This window comes from Melanaphis sacchari, unplaced genomic scaffold (assembly GCF_002803265.2).
Source record: "Melanaphis sacchari strain LSU unplaced genomic scaffold, SCAv2.0 Contig47_pilon_pilon, whole genome shotgun sequence".
NCBI classification, from domain to species: domain Eukaryota; kingdom Metazoa; phylum Arthropoda; class Insecta; order Hemiptera; family Aphididae; genus Melanaphis; species Melanaphis sacchari.
In genome coordinates this window covers 1020290-1041653 of record NW_020271320.1, presented here as the reverse complement: position 1 = coordinate 1041653, position 21364 = coordinate 1020290, and the positions used below count along the sequence as shown (strand labels likewise).

General features: G+C 26.8%; 1 protein-coding gene across 1 annotated transcript; it reads right to left on the bottom strand.

Annotated features, from left to right (window-relative positions):
- Positions 1 to 7564: 7564 nt before the first annotated feature.
- LOC112598322 (cilia- and flagella-associated protein 57-like) lies at positions 7565 to 20387 on the bottom strand. The gene is given in 16 exon segments (XM_025344731.1): positions 7565 to 7891; positions 7947 to 8060; positions 8062 to 8163; positions 8267 to 8561; positions 8635 to 8816; positions 8884 to 8983; positions 9047 to 9231; positions 9285 to 9602; positions 10201 to 10374; positions 10904 to 11119; positions 12403 to 12825; positions 13541 to 13745; positions 14687 to 14947; positions 15647 to 15801; positions 18435 to 18786; positions 20152 to 20387. Coding segments are annotated over 16 exon segments (3645 nt in total).
- Between the last annotated feature and the right edge of the window lie 977 nt (positions 20388 to 21364).

Sequence of the window (21364 nt, the reverse complement as noted above, 5' to 3'; positions counted from 1 at the left end):
TAATTTGTTGTTTCATTTTTCTAAGGGAATACCATAAACTATGTGCTGTTGAGGTATTGTCATTATAAATATTTCAGTTATTGACATACTTCCCGTAACAAAGTAATTAACTCTCCGATTAGTAATAATTAATAAAATAACAATGTAGAGAATGTTAATACGAAATACTTTTACTTGAGAAAAAAATGAAACTTGTATCAATTACTCTATAATTTAGGTTCTAAAACATGAAAATGTAAAGCAAAAACACAATAGTTATCTAAAAACTTATTTACGTTGTATCGCTATTAGTACAACATTATACAACATCATTATGCTTATAATAGAAATGATTTTTAAATCAAACTTTAAGTTTGTAAATATTTCCTAATTGATGCATCAACTAAACTATAGTTTTGCCATACCCTACAGAATACCAATTATTGTATAATATATGACGTGTAATATTTCAGTAAGTTTACTATCCACCATCCAACAAACGTTGACATTACAACTCGAGCTTTATTTCAGGATAATGAGCAAAACTTTTAGTTACTTACAATACTTCGTAACTGATAACTATTACAGTTTATATGAAAAACATCAACTTTGAAAAGACCTATTTCCATTTTAAAATGAAATATAGAGATTTAATTTAGAAAATCATAGAATTAATAAAAACATTACTATTGAAATGGATCTCAGTTATTAATTTAAATGTAATAAGTATTAATATAGGTATATTATTAAACACAACGCTATCAATAAACATAGATGTCTACATTTTTTTTTTTTCTGAAATAAAAATATTTTTGATTTTAATAATAAATTCACCAATTACACAACCCAATTGGTGGCTATGGATTTTTTTCAGTAAAAAGATGTAAATTAAAACTAAATGTCGCAATTTTAGATGAAACGCGGTATAGATAAACGTACTGAACTCAGCTCAGAAAAAAATTACATTGGGAACGAAGTGTAATTTATAACTATTTTAAAAGATAGAAAATTATAATTTATATAGTGATAGATTTTGATAAATTAAAATAACGAAAGTAAACACACACAGCATCTTATAACTTTATACATTTTATTAACTTTATGGCAGCCTTTTATATATAATTTATATATACAATTGATTCGTTTTAATTTCCTACTATAAAATAGATATTAAAATGGGAAGAAATTAAACTCATTATATTTTCGTTGACAATAATAAGAGATAGTAGGGAAATAGTAATTTTAACACACGATATTATTTTCATATATATTACTACCACTTCCATTTTTCTGAATAGAATAGACAGTTAATACTTTCGGGTCAGTGCAGATAGTACGGCTATACCAGAGGGTGAGATAGGGTCTTGCGTCCCTCTCAAAATATGTAACATTATACAATATAGACGTATAGTATATAGACTATATAGCATAAAGCTAAATATAATTCATACTAATGCAAATATACAATACGGTATGCCCAATACGCATGCATGTAGTATTATATATTTTGTCTTAGTAAACATGTTTATGATGTACCCTCTTTTATACAAAAAAATAATTGTTGACGCTATTGGGCTATTCGAATTATTCGATGATTATTATTATTATTCAAATGTACATGATTGTATTTGATTATTAGCCTTAAAAATGTATTTTATATCGGTACTGCAGAGTAGGAACTAACTCAAATTAAATTAATTTTAAAATGCATTGCGTGTGTATATGTTACAGATAATGTACAAAAACGGGTAATAATTATAATAGATATTCAAAATAATAATATAATTCGGATAATAAATAATTGATAACTTATTTTTAAACGGATTATATGTATATTTTACATCCATTTACACAGTTAAACGTTTTATAAATAATGTTTTTTTATTTATTCCATTATAGGTACAGGTTAGTGTTCACATTACCCAGCAAATAATGCATACATAACCTTTCGTACTTTATCCGTGACATATACATAAATATATAATATTACGTATCATTATTAAATTACAACAATTCACCGCGAACCATACCAAAAAGTACCTGCTATTAGATATTATATACGTACTACTATTTACATAATACTACCATCACCAACAACTGATTAAAAACTAATTAGTCCTAAAAAACAATATGTCCGGACCCATATAAAATCTCTTTCACTCACTTTTACATCTATGAAATCATTGAAATCGACTTCCATCACTTAATGGAATTCGGATCTGGATTCAATCAATGATAAATACATAAAATCGGCTATACAAATAATATCAAACGGCCCTCTCACCCCACTACTCCCTTTAAAGATCATGTATTTAAATTTTAAATGACCATTTCTGTCAATCTTGAAAAAGTTTTAATTCTTGTTTCCACATATCTATTTTAATAAAATTATTTTATTTATATTCCATATTTTTAGAAGAAATTTTGCATTTCCATTTACTTATATACATATATGTAATAATTATAAATAATCAGTAACAGAATTAATATAGTATGTTAAATTTAAAAAATATATGGCTATTTGTAAGGTAATATTATACTTAAATTTTTAATCATAAAAATCTTTACATGTTCATATAATATGATTCGTATAATAAACCATATCAAAATATTATACTTCATACTAATATTATATTATATTGTAAGTGAACTGTAAAAAATTTATAAAACCTTAAATTTATATACAAGTAAGATTCTATTCAACCATTAAATAACAGGAAAGATACATTTTTTTTTTTTGATTTTCAGTTATGTCAACGTATTTGAATCATAGCAATGCGAGAACGAAAATCAAACCTACTTTAATATTGACAGAAACAGCCAACGGGTATTTAAAACCTTGACGGAAACAGATAATTTCCATTTTAAAGATACATAATTTCTCGTTTATAAGTACCTATAAGGTTACAAATAAAATAATTAAAAGGTTCACTAATCTCCAACAATATCTGCAACGTTTTATACTTTTATGGTATAAATATAATTTTTTAAAACTTATATTATATTTATTTTGATAAAATACGATTGCACACGTTTTAACGAGACAATAAAACATACATTTTAGGTAAAATATAAGCACGATTGTGCGTTAAACTTATTACGGCGTTACCAAATTAAGTAGGTACAAATGTACAATGGAGTAATTTAATTTTTAACCCATAAATTTAACTGTAAAAAAAAAAATGTTATCTATAGATTTTGGAAACGGTTTTCTACGTTCCGAATAAATCGCTTTTCTTATTTATTTAACATTTTTATATTCAATTCGTTCAGTACTCTTTAATAATTCAGTTCTTATGAGTTTTAAAGGTTTTTAGACATGAATTCAGAAGCTTTCTGCTTGCAATTTCCTTTTAAAACTTGAATAATCAAATAAAGGTTGGTATGTGGACGAAAAATAATTATAAAAATGTTTAAATACCTGTAGTAGCTCAACGTTGTGTTCTATTGGACACTCGTGATCACCATCTGTTAATAGAACTGCGTAATTCAATTTCGTTAGTAAAGTAGCTGCAGAACATATTTTTCAGGTACATCTCCATTTCATCAAACAATCTTCTCTTTTATTAAAAATTTTTACCACGAGCAATTTTTTTTCCTTTCAAACAAAATAACACGTACTTCGTTTACTGATTCATGATGATAACTGGTATTATTACATTAGGTATTTACTTGGTAACTTAACCACATACGTGTTATTGCATACATATATGGGCGGGAAATTCAAAATTACGATAAAAGATGAGATAAATACGACATTAATTATCTTAAAATTTATAATATCGAGTTATTAAATTGGACGACATTGCACAATCGTGTAATTATATTTAACGTATGCAATTGTATTTTTTCCATTTATTTGACTTTTAGGATTGTATTTTGTACTATAACTAATTTTACCATTTTGATTTCTATATCAAATATGGCAACATTACTTAATCAATATTGACATATGCTTACAACAGCTGTCTTGGTAATTTTATAAATTATGTATTATCAGTTAATTATGATTTAATAAATTCATAAGCTATACTCGTATTAAGACATTACCATAAAAAAACTTTATCTAGTAACAAGTTCCATTAAAATGATTTCATTATCTAAATCTGAACATACGAGTATGTGCGTAAATAAATTTTATATTTTTTTGAATATTGTAGCGACTTTTTCAATTAATTTTAAAAATAACGCATTAAATTAAAATCATATACTATAACTACATGCATTTAAACGATTGTAACTGTAGTTAAAATGAATAAATATATTTTTTTTTTATTTTTTTTTAATTACAGATTGTACAGAGTGTTTCAACCTCTTAAATTCTTTAATAATACATCTATTTAAATTCAAACTATTTTCAAATAATTAGTATCTAAGATTTTTTACACAATTAAGGATGACTACCCTTTACTGTAAATTGTCAAACAGATTATTCTTTTTAAATATTTTAGATGTGTATCTAAAACAATTATAACGAGTAGGTTTTGAGTTATTAAACTTAATGTACTTACTAATAAAAAATAATCATACACAATATTTTTACAAAAAAATATATCATATAATATTTAATAGTTTTTAATTATTATGCCCCCGCAATTTTAACAAATTATCACATGTTGTTATTTTATACTAATTGCAATAATTATCAAATCTTTATATGTATATATTAATGATTATCATCAAAACATATTATCATGGAATATTATCCTTAGCTGCAGTTAGCATACAAAGCTTAACATTTAAAAAAATTATCCACTAGACAAATTATCTCTAAAATTTTAATATTTTCTCAAGTTCTTGATTTTTTTTTTTTTAAATCAGTTTGTATTTCCACTGGAAAATTCTAAAATTACATAAAAGTATTTTAAAATAATAATATGGTTCGTATACTATAGAATTTCAAAATAAAATTTAAAATATTTAAAATAAAATTTTAATAAAAATATTAATAAAGAAAAAAATGAGTATAGTTGGTACCTAAATTAGAGTGTATACAATGATTTAAATATAGAATGCAAACAAATAAATATCTCTTTATATAAAAAATTGATTTGCCGCGTACCTATTCTTTATAGTATATGATGTATAACAACTAGCGTGCAAGGATTCTTTTTACGTAATACAACCCAATTGTCATAAAAATAAAATTAATTAATCTGTGTTTAACTAAACTGAGTTCAATTTTTTCATCCATATTAACTTAAAAATTGTATAATTAAATAGATAGCTTGATAACTATATTATACCTTAAAATTCTTAATTTACTAGTTATATTATTAACTAAGTTAATTATAGTTTTTATTATCTTGCCCACCTTTGCATAATTATATTATAATACTCTATATGTTACGAAATAAAATTTTTTCAAAAATCTATCACTTATACGTATTATTTCACTACAACTAACTCGTAACGAATGAAAATAAACTGAAATTAACACACGTTTATAATAAAGGTACATAGATACATTTATTACAACCTTCATTGATAACATATTTGTGCACAACATGCTGTTTATAAGCGGAATATTTTATATTTATATTTATTTTTTCATAAGAAACTTAAAATAAATATTTCAATAATTAACTTTTACATTCAAACAGATTCGTATAAACAATATTAATTATGATAAAATAATGATTTTAGACGAAATATTTTACTTTGTATACATCTATTTAAATTATATTTAATTTATACATTTCTATAATACACACACGCACAAGTATTTATTTAAACACAAATAATATTATGAAATGTATATAATCATTAATTGACACACAAAACAATATTTTTTTAAGTCGTAAACATACGCAGGAAACTACAATTTTAGCAGACTCATGTTTTTCGAAAACACGGGTAGTTTTGGATTGTGTACTATATGTACAAACTTTAATGAGCACTCCAAAAAACTGATGACGCAGAACATTATACAAATTTAACGTTCATGTGTGATTGCGTTGAATATTTTTCAGATAATACTATGCATATTACTATTTATATATAATATATATAAAATAACATGTTAAAAACATTTACACACAAAATTAAACGATAAACCATTTAATAATGTTTTATTAAAATATAAATGATGATTATACATACACATAATTAAAATATTAGGCAGCCACAAATTTATATTGAATTGAAATGATTTCATACCTTATAGCGATAATAATATTATCGTTTATTTAGTTTGTTGAAACCTAAAATTACAAAAATATCATTCTATTTTAATACATAAAAATCAAAACAGAATTGTTTAATAACCGATTGAGAATTCAATCTAATACATTTTTACTTTTAAAATACACCATATATTTTCTATAAGTAAATTAGATTACGATTTTTTTAGTTCAATTGATACTATTAAACAAGTAAAACTTACTAATAAGTTCCATCTCTTCAAGTAAGTAGCAAAGAAATAACTACAAGCATTTGTTTACAACTTAGTTTTATGAATAAATATTAAACATAAATAAGAAAAACCTTAAATTTATAAAAAGTGTACATCTTACAAATTTAGATAATTTAATTAAGTATACTCCTTTAAGTTTCATATAATAAGTTATTAATTTACATATAATTTTTTCTGTTAGGTACCTACAAATCATAATATGTACATACCAATCTTTTCATTTCGTTTTAAAATGATATTTTTTTGGTATTTTAAATTAAAAAAACATGATTTTATGAACTTTGAAATATAAAAACATAATATAAAAAAGTACAAATGCTGCGATTTATAAACAATGCAAGATTGTCTATCCATATTCACATATTTCATAAGCAGTTGAAAACAATACATGGACGGAATGTAATATTTCAGATCATGGTGTTCAGTTTATTCAATAAGTTATCATTAGAGCTAGGACTTTAATGACTTTTGCATTTTTTATATTTTTTGGATTAAATGCATTTTATTACATTTTTATAAATATTACATTAATTTTGTGTATTTAAACTCATTTTTGTTTATTTTAAGCTTTCTTCAATATATGTTGTAAATTACCTACTCCATTCCATTGACATTAAAAAAGTAATATAGGTAATTTTCAACCCAAATTTGAATATATTTATTCTATTTACTTCTTAGAACACATTTTTACCTATTGTGTATAATATAAAAAATGAATAAATAATAAATAGTAATAATTATTTTAAAATTAATTTTTTCGCTCATCTAAGTACATTTTATGGTCATTTTTTTTTTTGTGCATTTTTATGTATTTTTTGATCATTAAAATCCTAGCTCTAATTATCATAATGCACAATTGAACTATATATAACTACATAATCAGCTAAGTTTTTCCTTTTTTAATTATTTTTGCATATTATATAATAATATTTTTCAATAGAGTTATGTTGATTTTTTTTGATTATTCATACATCTAAAAATTATTATTACTTCATATATAATTATTGTATTTAAATAATTCATCCACAAATTCTTTCTATGCCTTTAATTTATAATTTTTAATATTTTTCACCGTATTTTAAAATAATTTTTCTAAATGTAAAACTTATAAATTTTTTTTTTTTTTTACTAACAAAATATAATATATTTCATCTATTTTAATTACAGTTTTTAAATTTTTTTTTTTTTGATAACTCCTTTATGCGTGTCTTTTTTGATTTCTTCCATTTCCAATATATTTTTTAAATTATTGTATTTTTTTAAATAGGTATTAGCGTTTTTCCGTAGATTATTAATTTCTTTCATAAGATTCGTGTTTTCTTCCATTGTTAAATAATAAAATTTGTTTTTCTTGCCAAAAGAATTTAACATATTTCTCAGACTTTTAATTCGGCGTTTCAAAAAATCATCCTGCTTGAAAAACTCTTCTCGCCCTTTTATTTCTCTTTCTTCAATCTCACGAATCTCAGTTTCTCCAACATGTTTTTTGAAGAAATTCTAAACAATATTTAAATGTTTTATTTTTTAACTTCGAATAACCCATTCAACTTACAATTATTAATCTTTTGTTTTCAAGTGTATTATGATACACTTGAGAAGCCACACGTATATCAATTTCCATTTGTTTGATAATATTTGACAAATTTTCTAAATGTTGCCTTTTTTTTATTTAATTCAGTTTTTGTATCAAACCTCTTTTTTATTAATTCTTCCAAAGATACATTTAAACTTTTCATTGCATCAATATCAACTTCGAGTTTAATGTCTATCTATACATAAATATAGATACAAAAGTAACTATATTATAATTTAAATAGCTACCTGGTTTTTAATACCAACTATTTTAGTATAGGTAAAATAATTTTTAGTTACTTGATCATTCAAATTTTTTATTTCTTGTATTTCCAGTTCTAATGGTTCTGTGGTTTGTTCTAATTCAATGATATCTTCCTTAAGCACTTTTAAATCTTTTACTAATAGTGACATTTGTTGCTTAACATCTAAAATTTGAATATTTTTTTGCGGTATAATCTCCTTGCATTGTTTTATTAATCTTGTCAAAACAAAAATTCTATTTTTTTTTTTGTTGGCCGCCAGTTTTAATTCTTCCATATCTTTTGTAAGGAGTTCTGATGACCGCCTTAGTTCATCGATACTTTGTTTATACCTTTAACGATGTTCATAATTAACATACAATGTACTTATATAATTACCTATTAATATGTGCTAAAACTACATACAAGTTATATTTAATCTTATCCTCTGCTAAAGCACTCATTGTTTTTGAATATAAATCTTTTAAATTATTCAGCTTATCGGTGAATTTATTTTTTATACTAAAAACGTTTTCATCTACATTATTCTCAGTATCACCTACTAACATTTTAGTATTATTTTTTTCATTAATCAGTTTTTCCTTCGACTGAAAACAATTTCATAATTATTTTAAATTTTTAATACACACTTTAGTAATAAATCATATTATATACTTGTAATATGTCTTCAAGTTTTTCTCTAAGCTTCTTTTCATTGTTACTTGCTGCCTCCTGTAATTCTTTGTCTAAAGTATCTTGCACTGCTTCTAAATTTCTAATTCGATTGGATTAAATTATAAATTATTATATTATATTGTATAAAATCGTAAAAAATTACTTTTGTAACCCAGAAGTCAACTGAAATCCGTAGTTTTCAAGAATTGAAAATTTTTTATATTTGTATACTAATTGTTTGTTATAGTATGATTCTAAGTTGATTATACTCTGCTCATTTGTTTCAGTTAATTGATTTAACTCAAATTTGAGTTTACTTATCAATTTTTTTTGTTTTTCTTGCTCCTCCTTAAATCAATTATATATTAATATTGTATCATTTAAAATATAAAATCTATTACTTCATTTTTTTTAATAGTTTCATAATATTGCGTTGTGTTTGCTTTATTTATATCTTTAATTTCCTGTTCTTTTGCTTTTACTGTTGTATTTAAATTAATTGTATTTTCTGTCTCTAATTTATTAACCGCTGTCTCAATTTTCTTAATATTTTCTTGCAATTTATCATATTTTGACAAGTTAACTAGTATGTCATCAGTATAAACATGCGTTTTTTCAATCTTTCTAGTTATATTCTCTGTGTTTTTTACTTCCCATACACATATATTCGAATCTTCTGAACAAGAAATCAAAACTGAGCCGTCTGTTGCTAAACACATCTTAATCAATACGTACATGTCAACAAATAAAAATGATTCTTTAAACATATTTCAATAATAATGCAAGAAGCGATAGTAACAATACATGCTTAATTAAATTTATTACATTAAAGAAAAATAATCTTATAAATCTATAAACAATAAAATTATAAATTTTTATTTATTATTAATAAATCATGTATTTTAATGTAATTGTCCTCAGTGTATTTTAAATTTAAATAGTTTTTAGAATTAAATTAAATTATTATAAGTTGATATATTCTTTATAGTAAGTATAAACAATAAAATAATAAATAGTATTTTTAATTTGACTTTTTACTTTAGTTTTGTCGAAATAATCAATTTATTCACACAGATATAACTGTATTACATTTTTTACAAAATAGTTTTTTACGTAAATTGTATTCTGAATATTATCTATCGAATTATTATAAAAGTTAATGATTTTTACTTGAGTAAAACAATAATAAACAAATTATTTTAATTTCACTCGTATTATGATAGTTTTAATATTTTTAATAAGCTATTTAATTTTAAAATAGTAGTAATTTTAAAATTTTTAGCCATTATATCCTGACAATTTTCATACTTAACATACCTTCTTGATACTATTACTATGAATTTTGAATTCTTTGTATTCGATTTGAACTCCCATAGGTAATATTACAGTCAATATAACACCATTTTCGGCTGCTATGAATAAAATCAAATTTGACTTAGAAACTGATACTGCATTCAATGGTACTCCATAAAAATTCACTTCACGTTTAACCTTCAATACAACATTTTTCAAAACAATAGTGATTTATATAATCTATCTTATCAAATATAAGACTTTTTTAAATTACTATGACGCCACACTATAATCTGTTACATCTATATTAATTATTGGAAATTTTTCGTGATAAAATTATTTAGTACTATAATTTGAATTTGTTTAGGCTTCTACTCACTGGTTCATTTTTGAGTTAACTACAAATGTCTAAAACTTAAAAAAATAATACTATCTACGTTTTGTTTATATCAATTTTGCAGATATTTAATTTTGAAACTTATTTTATGTATAATAGTATTTATATCACGTTATTTAAATTTAATCTAATTTACAATCAAAATTATACTAACATTAAGTAGATGACAATAACATTATTCTTTTTCACAAAGTAAACTACAAAATTTAGAACAAGAAAAAAATAATTTGGTTCAATACTTTAATATTATGCGTATACCAAATATTATTATGAAGATGGCACATTTTAGAGCGACGTCTTCATAAACCAAACATGAACAGAATTGAAAACCTTTCGATCGTAGACTTCTTTCAAACTGCCGTCCTTAGCAATGACGAATAATTGATTAACATCTTGTCCAACTGCCAAATCCGTATAAGCTGCACCCGTGTAGGGAGCAATATGCGTTAAAACTTTTCCGGTTTTTGTGTCAAATGTACATATGGCACCAACAATATCGTAAGCGACTATATTCATATCGTGGTTGCACCAGACCAACTTTTCAATCTATTCAAAGTTAAGTTTCCATTGTATAAATGGATAATATGATAAAGGTGCCTCAGTAGTAGATTCATGGGAGGCTCAAGGGGCTCGGGACTTTTTTAACAATTAATTATAGTTGCAAGAACTAATATCAAATTGTTAATTATATTTACAAAATTAATAGGAAAAATTTTGATTCCCAAAAAAAAAATTCCTAAATTCGCAACTAAGGTGCCTAAATAATAAATAGTTATCATAACTTCAAATTTTATTAACTATATATAATATAATATTTAAAAATCTCACCATTATAGAAAAATAAAAAATTGTTTTAAGTTTTTTTTTTTTTTTTTGTGAAAATATATTTATTTATTTATATTTTACAAAAAAATAATAATGAGCCTCGATCAAAAGACTCATATAGAAATTCTAAAACATTAAAGAATTAATAAGATTATTTCATTAAATTATATTATGAGTGCATATCTAAAGAGCCATTATACACTAACAATAAAATTTCCAAATCTATTAATTTTCATATTTTTCTCGGAGTTTCTTTTAAAATATTTTACACTTTTTAAATCTAAAAACATTTATGACTAGTTAAACTCAATTACAAAATTAAAAAAAACAACCACGATCGAAGAGTAAAGAAAGTGTAAAAATGCTTTGAAATCAGTAATAGCTAATATTAATTTAGCTTATCATTCATCAGTTTATTTTAACAACCTATATCTAAGAAATGACGGAATAATGAACCACCGGCAGAAATATACCGAAATAGCTTAAATATACTATCGCAGTGTAATCTTAATTATGTATTAAACAAAACTATTAGTGCGATATACCATAAAATAGTTAATCTTATTCTAGCAATTAGAATTATAAATTATAATGTACAATAACTTATTATTAAATAGTAAGATTTTTTATAGAATTTGTTATTTTTTCTAATAGTTCGAAACGGAACTTAATAAGCTATTAATAAATGCAAATTACGTTTTAACGTAGAATTTTATACTTTTTTATTTTTTTAATGACATTTTAGAGCATTAAATTTTAGTATATAATGCATTTTTGAAAAACCAAATGATTTATAATTTTTTATTTTTAAATAAAACTAAAATCAATGACGTTGTTGTAAAATTTTTTAAGCCTTTTTAAAGGATTTTTAATGTTTTATTTCTTTATTTTAAACGCTATTTATCGTTTTTAGTGGTTCAAAATCTATACCCTATTTATTAGTTAGTTAGTCAGTTCTTTACTCAATACTTGATACTTTATGAATAAATGCATGCAATACTTACTGGTCCCAAGTGTCCGAGGCACGAAAAACATTTCACAAACATTAGTGAACAGTATACCTCTATAGCACCCGGTTTAGCCACGGCAAACATGTGACCGGACCCGCTAAACGTGACCGCTGTGCAGTTTCTGACTGGGAAGATTTTCAACGGCACCAGATCGTCCATCTGTACCATCTGGAACTCCAAGTGGTCTGAGAACGCTGCTAAGGAATACAGCCCAGTGGGGTGCATTGATACGATGCACACCGGTTTTGGGTAATGTTTGGACAGCAGCAACGTGCACTGCACATAATCCCACACCTTGATGGTATAGTCCAATTTGCCACATGTCATTAGAATCGGTTTCCACAAGCTTGTTGATAAGCTCTCCACAACACCATGATGCAAATCAACGCCAAGTGGTCCAGGTATAGTCGGCAAACTCTGACGAAGAAACAAAAAAACACTAAACCAGTAGTGTAAAATACGTTCATTTGCCGCACAAGTATACCAAAAATAGAACATTATGCTAGTTATATACCTACTATTATATAGTATATTGATTATACATATCATAAAATACGTATCATTGACTACGATTAATAGAACCTAGATCTTGATGAATTAATTTTTCGAAACATCTTTAAGACAATAATTTCCCAGTTGAAAATGATTATTAAAAATCTTATTTTCTGAAAGAAATATCCCCGGTTTATTTCATTTCTTTTTTATTAGGTTAGTTTTTTTTCGATTACTGGAGTGTAGGCGTTTTACATTGAGAATTTTACTCCTTTTATGCTCGCATTTTAACTTATAAATTCACAAATAAATTTTACTTAACCTACAAAACACATTTCCAATTTGAACTTTGAATATCAATTGAAAAAGATATTGAACGCTGCAATAATCAAACTAAAAAAAAAAAATTCAAATTTTTAAATTTTAAAGGTAATTCATGAACACGTTGATTGGAAAAATTGCACCACTGAATCAAAATCCTACCTAATGGTTTTCTAACAAAATCGCAAAATACCGTAGAGAATCTTATAATTTAAATTACACCAGAATTTGGTTAAACGCTGCACCTTACAGGTATCTCCGTGATCACACCGATAACAATAATAATGTACTAGTAATTAGTATAATTATATCATCTTACAAGCATCGTCGATTCGTCATCGTTTTCATCCGGTTGAGATAGTAGTGCGTGGTATAGTTGAGGTCGTTTCGTAATAAACGTCAATATCTTGCTGTTGGGGCTAATGCATACGCTCTCTATGTAATGCATTGGTAACTCATCCTCTACCTCTTCCTGCTGCAGGTACCGGTACTCTTCCTTGATAAACTTGTAGGTTTTTTCGTATCTGTGAAAATTAAAATTAACTTAGCCCGTGAACAGTGGCTTAAAACTTCATTTCAGAATTAAACACTCCATCACTTTTTCAATTACCACTTCTTAAATCCATATCCAAGATTCGGAAGTTCTTGTAAATACATAATTATTTTAATAAATCATAGAACATTGTAAGAAAAATACAAATTTGTTTCACACTTTCCTGATATTGTATAAGAAATTTAATTTTGCTAATTTATGCATATTTACGGTTTCTAATGCTATTTTGCTAATTTAAAGGTTTAAGGTATAATTTTATATAATTAAGGAAATAAATAATGTAATTCCAATAAAGTATACAAATAAACCAACGAAAACATACATTTTTATTTTCAAACAGTAGCTACGTTATTGGTTGTTATGACTTATAAATTATGATTTCGGACAATTTATTCTATTGATTTTCAATAGTTTGGTTATTTTTAAAAATTTTTGTTAGACACATTGTACTGCAATTATCGAATTTATCGCATTAACATTTTATACCTGACCAATAGTTCCTAAATACTTATTCCCATATTTTATAAAAAAAAAAAATGAAATTTGTATTTTAAAAAAAAATCCAAAAGTTCTTTTATAAAAAGCAAAAAATTTTGTTGACAATTTTATTTTGTATATTTACCTATTTTTTGTGTTTATTTTAGTATTTTTAAGTGCATATTAAAGCGTTAAAAATGTAATTTTTCAATGTTTTAATTCTTGAGCCTTAATCAGAGTTACATTATGTATACAATTTCATGAAATGCTTTCTTGATTACAACCTACAAGTACGAAAGCCAACACTCCTTACCAGTACATATATAATCACCATTATATAATGGTGCACCCGTTCTATCACCGAACTAATCACCGCGATAATCGAACGATTGATCCGTTAAATAGATCCGTTCCCGAGTGTGTATGTATATTTACCTCCGTCCTTCATCCATTTTCCGAAAATGATAAATGGTAAAATCGCCAACCAACAGCACCAAACCAAATTCGAATGTAAAACAGCTCCGAACAATGTTGTTCCTTGACAGATTAGCGGACATCGTGGTCATGGATAGCTGATGGATCTCTGTCATTATTATAGTCACGTCGATTTCACTAATCGCGTCAACGCGGTACACAGCTTGTGGGTCGCCGTTCTTGAAGAGAATAACATTGCCATCAATGGTGCCCGCCAAACACCTGTACTGTCACAAAACCCGCTCAATCAATAAATATCATATAGTCTGTTACACTTTCAAGCAAACACCTGAATGACAAGCCTAACTAAGTAAGAACAAGTTTACTTGAGTGACTTTGTTATTATCAGGAATAAAATTATTTAACTATTTTTTTTTTTACATAACACGCATAATTTAACATTTTTCTTTTCCTTTTTATTTTTTATTAAACATATTTAAACTTTTAATTTATTGTTTCTTAAATACAACTGTCAAAATTTTGAACTTAAAGCACTAAAAATTAACAAAAAAATTATTTTAAAAAGTAAAGAAAAAACTTCATAATAACATTAATGTTATTAATTTTTGCTGTGGTGTCCGCAAGCACTTTTTATCACTATAGCGTCGCATTGGAGGAAACATTTGGAAAACGCTGATCAATCGACAAGTTATTACATTATATTATTATGTCTTTAAGGATACAATTAGAGCAAAAATTTCAATAATTAATGAAGAATTGCTTCAGCGCGTTCATTCAAATTTTTTAGATCGTCATATACCTGATGTAATTTTTAAAAAAATAAATGGCACTTATTTATATACAACAAAATATTAATAAAATATTTGTACATCTAAAACATACTAAGTTATGTTTATCTATTTTTGTCCCTATTGCCATAGCCCACTCTGTAGATATAAACACCATAGACGTATACTGTACCTGTCTCCGCACAACCAACAGACGCACGTAAAATGTATACCGTCAGCTTCACGAAAACCATATTGCTGCCAATCCTTCTCGGGTTTAGTCATCAACCGGAACAACTCTTTTCCTACAAAACAACATATTGCAGTGTCGATTGGATTCAATGCCATCTATAAATACATAATTAATCAGGGCTGTATTTATAACTATAAGCAGAAGATTTTATACAAACAAATAAGAAGGATGTACAACTTTTTACTCGTAACTCGTAAGATGATAATATTTAATTTTTTTTTAGTAACTATAATTAACTACAGTAAATTATACATTACTCCGTTTCAACATTAAAACAACGCATTGGTGTATTTAAACATACAGGTTTGATAGATTGATAAGTAATGTCAATAATCATCCAGCTATAACTATGCTTTTAATAATAAGCGTTTGATTACTATTTTAAAGCAATTATAGCTCGTAAGTTCACAGTAAATGATAAACATTATTTGAATATTCAGCGACCTGTATAATACTTTTATGTTATACCTAGCTTAAAATGAAGCAAAAATTTAAAACATATTGCATATTTATAACTTTTAAGTTATAACAAACAGTGTAATACATATAATTATAAATTTTCGTTCTACGTTCTCTACATAATTCTAATAGTACGACAAAATACGTATTCAGTACAGATAACAACCAAACTAATATACTAAAATAGAGTTATTTTTATCATTAATTATTGCAATACTTTATTTTTATTCCAGCACAACTTACTATTAACTATAACTTAAGGTATGGTTTCCAAGATGCGACTAAACGCTGCGTGCCGCGACTGGTTTCCGCAAAACGTTGCGACTATCGGAATTCATTTTATCCTAATATTTTGTGGAGTACTGACGTGTGTTTTGGTAATTGATTTTTTTGTTATAATAATTGTTGTTAACAAAGTAGCAATGGAGCAAATTATTGCTAATAATAATAATATAATTTTACTGTTATTAGAAGAGGAAGAAGAAGACAATAATAGGTATAATCTGTTATTAACTAGTAAAAAAAGAAATCCAATCAACAAATTGTTTACAACCAGAGTCGAGGAAGGTTTTTTTGAAGTGCTTATAAAAGGACATTTAAATGATAATACAAAAAAATTTCGTGATTTTTTTTCCTTTTAAATTATGATCAATTTAATTATCATTAATTAAGGACGACATATCATTACCTCCATCTAACCACGTGAAAAAACCAATTACAGCAGATGAAAAACTAGCCGTTACTTTAAGGTAAATATATTTTAATACTTAACTTATATACTTACACTAAAAAATATTACCTTATAATTATAAGTTATACCTTTAATTGTTAACTTTACCTATATTATAATGTCTTTATTACTATTTGAATATAAAAATGCATTGGAACGTGTTTTAAAATTTCTTAATTTCTAAATATGAAGTGTAAATTTCATATATAAATTAATATATCTATTTTATTATATAATTCGTAGGTATCTTGCAACAGGAGAATCGTTTAGATCACTGTCATTTGCATTTAGAATATCGCAACGACTATGTATGAATCGCAAACGTCGATGGCGTATTGAAAACCACACTCGCAATTATAAATAGCACCAGTCGGACTGCGTTAGTCGTTGCGGCCAGCCGCAGCTTGGAAACCGTACCTTTATAAGTCGTACACTTACGCTTTTGCACTAACTCAGACAGTTGTCGTTAACCTTAAAGTTAGGTAATATGTTTAATGTTCAACTGTTGAAGTCTTTGAGTACCTATAAACTTTTATCGTAATTTTTGTTTTAATTTCAAAATCAACTGATTTAGTGGTTTAATTATTGTTAATTTATGTATACACAGTAGTCAATATACTCGTATCATAAAGACTCTATATTAGTATACTAGTAACGTCCTACATAATACATAAAAATTTACATATTTATTTTACATATTTTCATTTATCACTATTTCTTATTTTAATAAAACAAATTTATAAAAACATGTGTGTACTTATTGACAATATCAACTCTCAAAATGTTTGAGAAACAGTGGTGATGATGATGGTAAGTCCCCCCCCCCCCCAAGAAAAAATCCTTAATACGCCACTGACATAACTTTAATATTAAAAGAATGTAAAGTCACTTTACATTTATTTTATACAAATAAAAATAAATAATTATTATTAAATTTAAAATGTTGATAAAAACCTATAGCTTTCTTTGTTTATGAAATTATTTTTGGTTTGGACATTATGCCTATAGCTATAACTAAAACATAATAGACTATAATAAATAATAATATAATGTACCTACTTCCTATAATATGTAAATATAATACTCGTATAATAAAAGGGAAACATTGAATTTAAAAAAATATATATTATTATTTCGTTTATATTAATTATTTAAAATTATATATCGAGATATATTTCAATTTTTATATTAGTACCTACCTAATATATATTTATACTATTTTTTTTTTTTTTTTTTTTGTGAAACAATATGTATGTTTAATTCCTATATTGTAAAACATCAAAATAATACATATTATTATAAAATGTTGATGTCCAAAATATAAGTAAAAATATTTATTATGAATTCAAGAATTGAAACCTCAATACAGTATAATTAGCACTTATTTTTATGCTATACATTCGTAAGTTTCGGTTAGTCAAATAAAAGTGAAAAAAACCCCCTTCGGAAAATTCTATTTTTATTTTTACCTTTCAATTTTTGCTAAATGCACCACTTACACACATACACACTCAGCACGCGTTAAAGTTCACAACTTACGTCAGACACGGGGCCATTAATCCGCACATACGTTTCGATCGTTGAATTTCTCCAGCTGTAATAATACAAAGTGCAATCCGACCCGTCATGACCACCGACGACAAGAGCCGCCACGAAGATATTGTCCCATAAAAAATGAATTTTAGTGAACCTCCGTCGAAAAGTCTTTTTCGATCCATTGTCTTCGGCATTGCCGTCTTCGTCATTGTCGTTGTTGTCCGGCTCCTGGAACACGTGTTTCAAGTCCAACGTGCGTAGATCGTAAATGCTGATCACCGGTCTCGCGCTGGTACCGCTCACTATCCCGTCCACTGATTCTTTCTCATCTATCGTCGCTACAGCCAAAACGTGACTGCAAGCCATTTAAAGTACTTGGGTTTAGGTGCAAGCAATGATGTACAAGATACTTAAAAATAAATATTGACTGATCTCGATACTATAAGTACTAGTTACATAGATGTAACTAAAGGCGGGAGGCTTGGGTCGACTCAACATTTTTTAAAACCTCTCTAGAATTTTTGGGTAAAAGTTTTAAATAAAACCAATGAAACGTCAATTTCTTCTATTATAAATGCTTATAACAATTTTTATACGTACACTTTTGATGTTTAATATTATAAATTATTATATTAGATAATATAATAGTTCATTATCTAAGTTTGATAATTTTATTATTGTAACAATCGAGTTTCTACAATATTTCTGAGTTTATATTAATATTAATAATTTACGCGAAAGTCAATAAAACACAATAATAAGCTCATACTTAAATGAAAAAAACAAAATAATACGTAATGTAATACTTTTACTTAATTTCTATTAACTTCTTATTTAACTACCTATTTTGGTGTAAATCAATATATTTAAGTATTTAAATGTACGAATTTGATATTTTATCTGTCCCTCCCCTATTGGCTATTATATATTCATATCATGTACATAGATATCTAGTTGTTATTAATTTTTAATTCAAACCCGTTTTAAACCAACGTATTGTTTTTAAATAACTGCATTTGTCTATATTATAATTTATAAATTGAAATTAGCACCAAGATAAATGATAATGACAAAATTGCCAATACAACGTTATGACTTACTCTCCAGTCGATAGGTTCCTTTAGGCCAGGAGTCTCCAAACATTTTTTATCCTACATAAAATAAAAAAAGCTCTTAGCGAGCCAAAATATATGAACACATAAATTACAGCCAATACAACTCATAACTGCTAGTGCGCGCGATAACGACTATGAAAACTATACACATTTTTAGAATATTTGCCATTATTTGGCGGGCCGGTGAAAACTTAATCGGGAGCCAGCATCCGGCCCACGGACCGTAGTTTGAAGACCCTTGCTATAGGCTATAAGTACAAGGTACTTTCAGCTCTGGTTCAGAAAGTTTCCGATTCAATCAAACGTTATACGCTACACTTAATAGGTAGGTATAGGTACTTAATCATATTACGTACCATATATGATGTGTAATAGCGTAAAGGCGCTGTATAACTCATGCTATTGATCATAAATATTATTACGTACCAACTCAAGGCATTTCTAATCAATGCGTATATTTAGGTCAAAAAACTTTACGTGTTGGCGTGTTGCTCGAGCAATTAGTCATTTTTCCCGCCTCTAGGTTATAACTAAATTATACGGTACGCCGGTATCCAATCTGAGCGAAACTACACCATTCAACGATAACGCATTATAACACATACTTGTTGGTGTTCAAGTCCATGGCAGTGATGACTCTCCGCGATCCTTCGGTCAGGTAGATGAACTTCTGCGTGTTGTCCTTCGTGTTGTAGATGACGATTACCGACATGGCCGGGTACACGATCACGTCGTTTTTCCAGTACAGACAGTTTCCCGGTACGTTGTTGGTTATGCCGAACACGAACTTGGGCTCGAGGTCCAGGGTCGGCGACGAACCGAAAAACACACTCGCATCCATTGTCGAACTGGTATTGCAAAGCTCTTTTTTTTTAGCGAACACAAAGTGTACGACACATTTGTGTCGGTATGGCCGTATGAAGAGGCTGTACCTTATTCTGTTTGTACCGTCGCGTTCGCCGAATTTTCCAAGTCGGTACGATAATAACACAATATTATTTGCTGCCATGATAGTCGTACGTTTTGTATCGCCGTTTTGTTTCCACGGCGCCGAATCGTTACTAGGTATGTTGTTGCCGTTATTTTTTCTTTTAAGTATTACCTGCCTACGATCGCGTTATAGATCGATACGCATAGATTTTATTATTTTTCGTCATCACGTCGGGTAGATGTGATCATCTTCCCTTGTAACACTCCGAATTTCCGGTCCGGATATTGTCGCGAGACTTTAATGACGAGCAATTTGGGTAGATGTAGGTACCTAAATAATAAATATATACCTACAGATTAGTCGGAACGTATCAAATGTTTGACTTTTCCGGTACACGAAATTTGAGGATAGGAGCAGTATGTGCGAATGCATAGTGCACTGCACCCTCGCAATTTTCATCCACAATAATTATTATCCTAGGTGTTGATGGATAATTAGGACTTGGCGTTCGGGCTTAATCATTCAATTAAATTTTATCTTATGCAAACATTTTACGGGAAATTTAGTTATTCATAAAATATTTGCATTCGTTATACGAACTGCTACTGCGCTCCTGTGCAAGTGCTTGCACATTGCCATAAGTTTTGTATATAGATATTATACCTGCATGGTGAATACTGACTAAGTACAACATGTAACATGTCTTTGATCACCACAACCACGTAGAAATATGGCTATTGTAAAATACCTATATTGTGACAATGTGACGCGGTTATTGAATTTGTTTTTAGAAAGAGTGTGTATTTCTTATACGAAACAGCTTTTTACCAAGCTCCCGGAACATGCTGTTCCGACCGGCCATACTTGTTTAAAAATTACATCGTTTA